At 35.6% G+C, this 9,582-nt stretch overlaps 1 protein-coding gene across 1 annotated transcript; it reads right to left on the bottom strand.

The window, feature by feature from the left end:
* Positions 1 to 5,904: 5,904 nt before the first annotated feature.
* On the bottom strand, positions 5,905 to 8,367 carry LOC137659137 (uncharacterized). Its single transcript, XM_068394207.1, has 2 exons — positions 8,143 to 8,367; positions 5,905 to 7,944 (listed from the first exon to the last, which is right to left on the bottom strand). The coding sequence occupies exons 1-2, from the start codon at positions 8,365 to 8,367 to the stop codon at positions 5,905 to 5,907; spliced, it is 2,265 nt and encodes a 754-aa protein (XP_068250308.1).
* Positions 8,368 to 9,582: the final 1,215 nt, after the last annotated feature.

Consider the following 9,582-nt stretch of genomic DNA (forward strand, 5'->3'; position numbering starts at 1 on the left):
AACAAGCAGGATTTAGAAAAGCTAGAAGTTGCACTGACCAAATTTTCATTTTGAGAAATATTGTACATTAATGTGTAGAATATAGAAATCCACTTTGATGGCGTTTGTGGACTATGAAAAAGTTTTTGATAGCATACACCAACCAATTTTTTGGAGACTCCTGCATTATTATGGAAATCCTCTTAACTATGTAATCCTCTTAACTATGTATATTTGATCAAGAGTGTTCATGAGCATAGAGTTTTATCAAATCAATTTCCAGTGAACTGTACTCCAAGAGAATGCGTTGTCACCTATGTTGTTTATCCTTCTCATGGATTTTGTAACGAGTAGAACAGTTGGAGATGGTGGAGAAAGATTGGACTGGATTGGTGATAGGAATTTATCAGACCTCAAGTATGCTGATGATGCTGGCAATGTTAGCAGAATTCCACAGGATTTGCAATGCTTCCTTACCAGAATGCATGAAATATCATAGGAGGTTGGGCTGAAGATAAATAAAAGAAAGACAGATGATGAGAACGGAGTATGCAATGGGAGATGAAATATCATTGGAGGGAGAAAAGATTAATGAGGTAGAATCATTCAAGTATTTAGAAACTATGATCTCCAATACTGGGTCTTTAGAATTAGAATATAATGAAAGATTGAAAAAAGCAAATCAGACAAAGGTTAGGGCAAGTAAAATTTGGAAACAAATTGCATGAAATTACATATAAAAATCAGATTATATATCAGTTTAGTGAGATTGGTGTTACTCTATGGGCATGACAATGAAAAAATCTCCAAAAGATTTAATAGATCTGAGAGCAAAGCCCTCAGAAGGATATTGGGAGTTAAATGGCAGGAAAGGATTAGAAATCAAACTATAGGAGCGATAACTCGAGGGCCACATGTGGATGAGATCATGATGAGGGGTAGATGGATATGGTTTGGGAACACTCTTCGCACTCCCCAAGTGAGATTAGATCACCAAACGTTCAGCTTGGTTCCATAAGGCACTAAAAGAGTTGGAAGACCCAGGCCTACATGGCTGAGGACTAAGCACGAAATAGGAGACGATGAAAGAAGTATTGAATTAAAAGATCAAGAGAGAGAACTGGCAAAATCTAACCGAGGCCCTTTGCGTCAATAGGCATTGGAAGAGATAATGATGATTATATATATATATATATATATATATATATATATATATATATATATATATATATATATACAGTATATATATATATATATAGATATATATATATATATAAATAAGCTATATATTTTGGTATATCAATGTCTTGATTCTCTTACCGACCTCGGGATCAGAGCTCCAGGCGGAACAACTTATAGAAAATAGCTTTTGATCGGCGAGAAATCGAACCATAGTCCAGGAAACTTGAAGCAACAGTGACTTACCACTTATATACATGCATATATATATATATATATATATATATATATATATATATATATATATATATATATATATATATATATATATATATAAAATTTTTCGAAAAGCATTAAGTGAGAGGGCAATGTAACATAAATTAAGGAGAAGCAAAATTATAAGTCTTAAAAAAAAATTAATTTAATTTACAATTAAACGGTAAATTTATGACAATTTACAATCCGAAGAATGACTGGCGAATATGGTGATCCTGATCAGTTCAAATCTCGGACAAACTTAGCGTGGACTTTCTCTCTCTCCGCCAGAGAACCTGCATTTGGTCCGCACTATTACCCCTCAATTTTCGAAACATCCGAAGGATCTGTAACCCATAGCATGAAACATTATAAATTGGAAACGTCAGGGGCTACAAACATAACAATGTGCATATATGCGAAATCTTACAAAACAAACGAACTTTTAATATTAACCTATGGAAAATACAAAACCTAGATCAATAAACGATTTGAATATCCTAATATAAATGTCAAGATCAAATTTAAAACTTAAAAGGAGACCCTTCAGACTTTATTATATATATATGAGTTTGGTTGCAAGACAAAAGGTTATAAAACCGTAACTATAGTTGAAAGTTCACTAAGCAAATGCATCGTACTTAATGCAAACCTTACCTCAACATATAGCCAGTCTCTTAGGTCCATAGAAAAGCAGTGACGAAGGTAGAGGTGTTGATGGTAGTCTTCTATTTGAGCTCTTGAGTAGTATAAGGTGGTCAGACGATGACGTGATCCATGAGCGGCTAAGTCCAGAGCCACCGATCTTACACTAATGAATGACAGCCATTGTCCTTGGCTGCCAAAAAATTAATTCAAATTCAGGAGAAGACTGCCTTGCTGCGCTTCTTACGCTGGCCTCTTCATACTGCCTTCTTCAGATCATTCACCACCGACAATGGTTTTCCCAGTCTTGTGTCCAGCACCGAACAACCTGGTAAAACTTAAAATACATCGCTCAAGAATGGCTTGTTTCTTGCTTTAAAATTGTCCCAAGAGGTAGTTTAAGGTATGCTAAGTAGATGCATTTGCTTTTTTCAAAATAAAAGAACCAAACCATTCCCGAGCAAACAATTTAAACATAAGAAATTTACCACAACCAAACAATTCATATAATATAAAAAAGATTAAATGCACACGAATGTGCATTTTTCTACACTCCCGCGAGGGGATTCAATTTTTTTAGGAAAAAATTGAATTACAATATAGCGATCAAAGATCACGCTAGACTGTCATCCAATAGTTTCTTTACCTTATCTTTCCCAATCATGGCAGCTCGCCTCTTGGGTCTCTCCTTAACCTCATCTTCCTTGCTCAGTTTATCCTCACATGGGGATTGTGCTTTATCGTTAAATTTAGCCTCATATTCCCGTTTATAGAGCAATGGAATCAAGGATGAAACGTGCCTTTTAGTCTCTTCCCTACTTTTTCCTTTGAGTACTGTTGCACCCGTTACTTCACCTAAAGAGTTCAGTTTTATCTCTTTGACAATACCCATTGGAAAATTAGTAGGTTTAAGAAGGGGTTCTTTAATGAGAACAATGTCTCCAACTTCTAATAGTTTATGATTAACAGGTTGGTATCTACTGCGTTTGTCAGTGGCTTGATTCACCAGCTGCACAACAAATTCTTTATTATATATCTCTATTATACTTTCCCTAGCCTTTCGTAACTTCCTGTGGCTGTCCTTCACATGGGAAATGGGAGATATATCAGGAACCCAAGTATCATCTGCCCTAGGTAAAGGATGTAAATGGGGAATAATATTTAAGGAATTCAATTCATGACCTTTAACTAAAATCTCTGGAGTTATAGGAGATGGTACAGGTTCAGTCCCATCATAGTTTCGCAAATATTCTTTAAAGGCAATTGGTCGACGGTTTACTATATGTACAATATTTTGTACAGCAAAGTCAAAATCTAAATATTCGAGGACCATATTCCGAATAGAGCCTTCAATAAGCCTTTTGACCATCTTAACACAAGATTCCACTAAAGATCCAAGTTCACTGTGGCCTTTATAGTACTGCTGAAAGCTCAAAGGTTTTATGTTGTTCTCCCTGAAATAGGATTGTGTATCCTTATCACTTAAAAAATTCTCAACGGTTCTAGCACCTGAAGTTAGCTGTGAACCTTGGTCACTTAAACAGAGTTCAGGCACCCCAAATTCGAAACAATGGAGCTGAAGTGCTCGCAAAAAGGATATCACCGAAAGGTCTACACAAACCTTAAGATTTATGGCTCTGGACCATAAACAGGTGATACATAATATCCATACCTTTGATTTCTTACCCATCCAATATACCCAGTAAGGTCCAAAATAGTCAATGAAAATATACCTGTAAGGTATGGTTGGAGGAGAAACCCTAAATTCTCTATAAGGGGACTGATTTAACTTTATAGTTCTACCGTTAAATCTACGGCAGTGAACACTAAGTTTTCAAGACTTTCTTTACAGTAGAAAAACTGCAAGGAATCCAAAACTGTTTCCTAGCCTCAGATAATGTGGCATATATTCCAGAATGAGCTAACTTAACATGAAAATTTCTAATAATTTCTTCAGTCAATTTACTGTTTTTGGCCAAAAGGATGGGGAATACATAACTACCGTCTCTCCACTTATGAAATTTACTTTTAACTCTTAGTAAACCAGATTTCTTTTCAATGAATAAATTTAGTTGACTTACTATGTTAGGCATATCCCTAATTTTAGGGTTCCTTTCTCTGAAATATTTAAAAACATCCGGAAAATGTTGGCGTTGATCTTGCATAATCATCAGTTGCCATGCATTCAAAGAAATTTCATCATTACTGTAAACCTCAAAATGGTCATACTTGCCGGATTTGTTCTTTAACTTCCGTTTGACATTGTTTATGAATGTCAGTACATGTTTGTAGACCGAAATCAAATGAAGCCAATCGGAATTTCCAACTGTAGAATTCAAAACGCCTCCCATCTCTGGCTCAGTCACACTCCCTATCTCACAGTGGCCTTCTGAAACTTCAAGTACATTGGTTAAAGGATTTGGGATCGTTACATCCAAACTGTCATCTTCCAAGATATCATGAATAGTATCAGGTCCTGTGAAGAAATTTGATTTTATCAACCTCTTATATGACAATGACCTGGTAGTACAATCTGCAGGATTTATCATACCTGCACAAAATTTGAAAGTCACAGGGACCGTTTCACATAGATTCTCTATTCTTTGCAACCTATTCATAACAAAAATACTTATTTTTTTTTAATTTATCAAACCTATTTGTTCGAGAATTTAACCAATTCAGTGCAACTGCACTATCTGAGAAAACTACCAATTTTGTAATGTTTATGGGGGAGACACACTCTGAACCACTAAGTTCCTTATAAATGTCAACAATAGTTTCCGTACCAAGCAAGAGAGATTGAAATTCAAGAGAAGGGATAGACTTTAGCTCTAACTGGCGTCCAATTATTCTATTTTTTGACAGAAGGAAACTTACCTCCTTTGTTCGCAAGTTCTTGATAAAGAGCACAACTCCATATATAAGCTTGCTAGAATCACAAAAAGCAATAATTTGGAAAGGATCATTCTTGCGACCAACAAATCTCTTCACTGCAATTTCAGGAACACCATTTACTCGCTTGTAAATATTAGACCGTTCTCGTAGCTCCTCACCAGAGAGTCTATCGTCCCATCCAACTTCTTTCCTGCATTGTAGCGAGTGCATAAATAATCTAGCCCTGTTTAATAAAGGACCATAAAATGAGAACACATCAAAATTGGCTGCAATAGAACTTAAAATTTGTCTTTTGGTCGTTGCATCCTTATCAAGTACCAACTTGCTTGCCGAAAGAGTATCACTGTTTCTGTCCCAAAGCAAACCAAGCAATTTTACTTTTGCAGGAGTCTTTTCCTTATCTTTATCTACCTGTTGCTGCAGAGAGTCATCATTGGTTATGAACTGCTGCAATTCAAATTTATAGGGAGAAAATATACTGTCAAGTTTCTCATAAACCCATTTCAACCTGTCTATATCATTGGTCGTGTAAGCCAAGTTATCCATGTAAGCTAAGTTATATAACTCTGTCTTCAATTCCTTTACATCAATATTGTCACCTTGGACATCCAACATCAAAATTTTATAAAGTGCTAACATTAATAAAGTTGGACTACATGGCAAACCAAATGGAAGTCTGCAATGTTTATAAACAATTAAGGAATAGTCCTTTTTAGATAAGTTTCTATACCAATAAAAGAGTAACCTACTTTGATCTGAAGGCACCAACTTAATCATCAGAAATGCCTTTTTTATATCAAAACATAACAATTTTTCATTAAATCTTAGCTGTAAAATAGAAGTTGAAATTTTCTTATTCAAACAAGGACCAGCAAAAATTGTTTGATTATGAGATAGAGTTAAAGGTTTATCTTTGTCAGATTCACACAAATTGGACAAAAATACATTACGTCATTTTGTTGACTCTCGGTCCATCTTGAACACTGGCATGTGCGGCAGAAAGCTATGTTGGGGGTTTTCCTCCAAGAATTGTTCCAAGTTAGTTACTCTCTCTATAATGCCTAGCTGTTCCTGTTCTTTAAAAACCTCATCAATCATTTGAAAAGTATTATCCTTTTTGCTAAATTTCTTAAAATTTGATTTTAATATTGCTTTTGACAGATTTTGATTCTTACCAAGCAAATGAGCTACTTTCCCATTCCATAACAGAGGCATAATTAACCTTCCATCACTATCTCTAACTGTATTTTCTAAAGCAAATTCTACTACTTTCCTGTTCTCCTCATTAAAGTCTTCGTCATATAAGTTAGAATCACTGTGCGAAAAACTTTCTGCCTTCGAGGAAAGAATTTCTTCTGCTGCTCTCTCGAGTTCAGCTTCAACAATCTGACCCTTATTTAAAACAGAAATATTAGCACAAGCAGGGAACTTGAATTCCTCTACCGAATCTAAGAACAATCCATCCATATTCAAATTACTATCAACTTCAAGGGGACCCTCACCCTTTGCACAAACTTCAGAAGAATGCTTTATCCGGTCTGGTAATAGAGCTAGATTTTGCTTATACCTTTCAATGTCACCTACAAGCATCACTCCTAAGGGTGATTCTAAGTAAACAGAGGGAATCACTTCAGAACTACCTCCAAACAGCACATCCTTCTGTGGTACTAAATGAGAGTTATCATTTCCCAAGAGTAATTTTATATCTTCAACTTTGTCCCCAGACATATGCAAAGTTTTGTCGGCTAATACATAGCCCTTATCCTTAAATACTTGAGCTACTTCAGAGATACCTGGCAAAACTAATTTCAAATTAATAGACTTCATGGCAATAGCAGTAAAATAATCATCATTCAACTTTACCTTGTATACTACAGTGGCTAACGGCTTTGAAGAATTAATACCATTCACCACCAAAGAATAATTCGGGTCAACAACTTCAAACTGCATACTCTTAGCCCAGTCTTCCTCAACGAAAGTTACTTGACTTCCTGAATCCTTTATACCTCGATCCCCATTGTCATTCAGTGAAAAGGAAGGCATAGCAGTCACCGGGTTACAAGAGATTCTTAAAACTCCTAAATCAGACCAAGTTAAATTAGAAACAACAGAATTAGAGTTCGATTTCTCTTTACAATTCCCCTTTGCCGTTTGATTAGTCACTTCTTGGTTATCTGAATCATTCTTAAGGTTATTAGCAGTACTTTTTGGGTCTTTACGAAATTTACAAAGATAGCTGAAATGCCACTTGTTACAATGTTTACATTTTCGGTTAAATTTAAACCTGCAATCTGAAGTTTTATGAGAATCGTAAGTACAGTTTGTACAAAAATTCAATTGTTTTAGTTTTTCAATTTTACTCTGTGGAGTTACATAAACTGAACACTTAAAAATTGGGTGATCAATGTCTCCTTTATTGTCTGCTAAACATAGAGAACATTCTTTAACTTTAGACTTCTCAACATTAACAACGGCAGAAGCTAAACAATTTGAGTTGGGCACAACCTTTTTCTCAAGATTACCTTGTTTCACATTAAATTTCTTGGATATGTTTCTATATCTTTCCAAAGCAGTAAAGATATGTTCATCTATTTGCTGCAACGAGGGCTTATTCGAGCCAGTAATATGCATTAACTGATTCTTGAAACAGTCATTAAACCCATTCCATATGAAATACTGTAAAACTATGTTTTGATCTATGCTTAAAGCCTCAAATTGATTACAAATTATTCTCATATTACTGATAAAGTCATACGGATCACTCTGATACGTTAGCTTCAACTCCGATAACTGCTTAATAACCCTATATTGTTGAGACAAAGTATCTGCAAACGCTTTCTGTAATAATTTCTTAGCTTCTTCATACGAACGGTTGCTACAATCTAATGAGTTTACCAGTTTAAGCGAGTCACCTGAAAGCTGTCTCGTAAGAAGAGTAAATTTAACGTGAGTACTAAGATCATACTTATCAATAGTTGCTTCGAACTCTCGCTAAAACTTCGAAATATCTTCACCTTCTCGATTACCAAATGTCGGTAAAGGTAGTTCAGGTAATTTAAGCTGTGAAATTTCAGAACTCGAACGATCGGAAAGGTTTCCGGGCGAAAGTGACACCGCGGTCTTAAGGAGAGAGAGACACTTACTCAAACGATCGTCATAAACGAACCAAGTATCCATTTCCTCACTCACCAATTCATCGCCGTTGTCGTCTTTATCTGCGCTATCCCAAATTTCCTTCAAAACCTCGTTATTCACTTTGTCAAGTTTTTCTTTAAGGTCAACCAACATGTTCATATGCTCGTTAGCATCGCTTACAGAAATCGAAGAAACAAACCTTTCTATGAAATTACACTTCTTGGTAACTTGTTGCCTAAGGGCTGAACGAAAACTACGCGAAATGCTCTTCGGCGGCATTTTTCTAAGAATTTAATGAAAAAAAATTAAAACTTAAAGTAATATAGCGAAATATTAAGATACGGGACTCTGGAACGTAACCAGCTCACGTTAATTCAAGAAAAAAACATACTCAAGGCAATAATGAACCTCGCAACCAATCCCATCTAGGTCGCCATTTTCGAAAAGCATTAAGTGAGAGGGCAATGTAACATAAATTAAGGAGAAGCAAAATTATAAGTCATAAAAAATTAATTTAATTTACAATTAAACGGTAAATTTATGACAATTTACAATCCGAAGACTGACTGGCGAATATGGTGATGCTGATCAGTTCAAATCTCGGACAAACTTAGCGTGGACTTTCTCTCTCTCCGCCAGAGAACCTGCATTTGGTCCGCACTATTACCCCTCAATTTTCGAAACATCCGAAGGATCTGTAACCCATAGCATGAAACATTATAAATTGGAAACGTCAGGGGCTACAAACATAACAATGTGCATATATGCGAAATCTTACAAAACAAACGAACTTTTAATATTAACTTATGGAAAATACAAAACCTAGATCAATAAACGATTTGAATATCCTAATATAAATGTCAAGATCAAATTTAAAACTTAAAAGGAGACCCTTCAGACTTTATTATATATATATGAGTTTGGTTGCAAGACAAAAGGTTATAAAACCGTAACTATAGTTGAAAGTTCACTAAGCAAATGCATCGTACTTAATGCAAACCTTACCTCAACATATAGCCAGTCTCTTAGGTCCATAGAAAAGCAGTGACGAAGGTAGAGGTGTTGATGGTAGTCTTCTATTTGAGCTCTTGAGTAGTATAAGGTGGTCAGACGATGACGTGATCCATGAGCGGCTAAGTCCAGAGCCACCGATCTTACACTAATGAATGACAGCCATTGTCCTTGGCTGCCAAAAAAATTAATTCAAATTCAGGAGAAGACTGCCTTGCTGCGCTTCTTACGCTGGCCTCTTCATACTGCCTTCTTCAGATCATTCACCACCGACAATGGTTTTCCCAGTCTTGTGTCCAGCAGCGAACAACCTGGTAAAACTTAAAATACATCGCTCAAGAATGGCTTGTTTCTTGCTTTAAAACTGTCCCAAGAGGTAGTTTAAGGTATGCTAAGTAGATGCATTTGCTTTTTTCAAAATAAAAGAACCAAACCATTCCCGAGCAAACAATTTAAACATAAGAAATTTACCATAACCAAACA

This window comes from Palaemon carinicauda, chromosome 19 (genome assembly GCF_036898095.1).
Source record: "Palaemon carinicauda isolate YSFRI2023 chromosome 19, ASM3689809v2, whole genome shotgun sequence".
Taxonomy (NCBI): domain Eukaryota; kingdom Metazoa; phylum Arthropoda; class Malacostraca; order Decapoda; family Palaemonidae; genus Palaemon; species Palaemon carinicauda.

What these genes read in the sequence shown, in the direction of transcription:
- LOC137659137 (XM_068394207.1), bottom strand. Translation starts at nt 8,367, where the DNA reads ATGCCGCCGAAGAGCATTTCGCGTAGTTTTCGTTCAGCCCTTAGGCAA. An exon ending in ACGACAACGGCGATGAATTG is followed by an intron (nt 7,945 to 8,142) that starts GTGAGTGAGGAA and finishes TCGAAGTTTTAG; the next exon opens with CGAGAGTTCGAAGCAACTAT.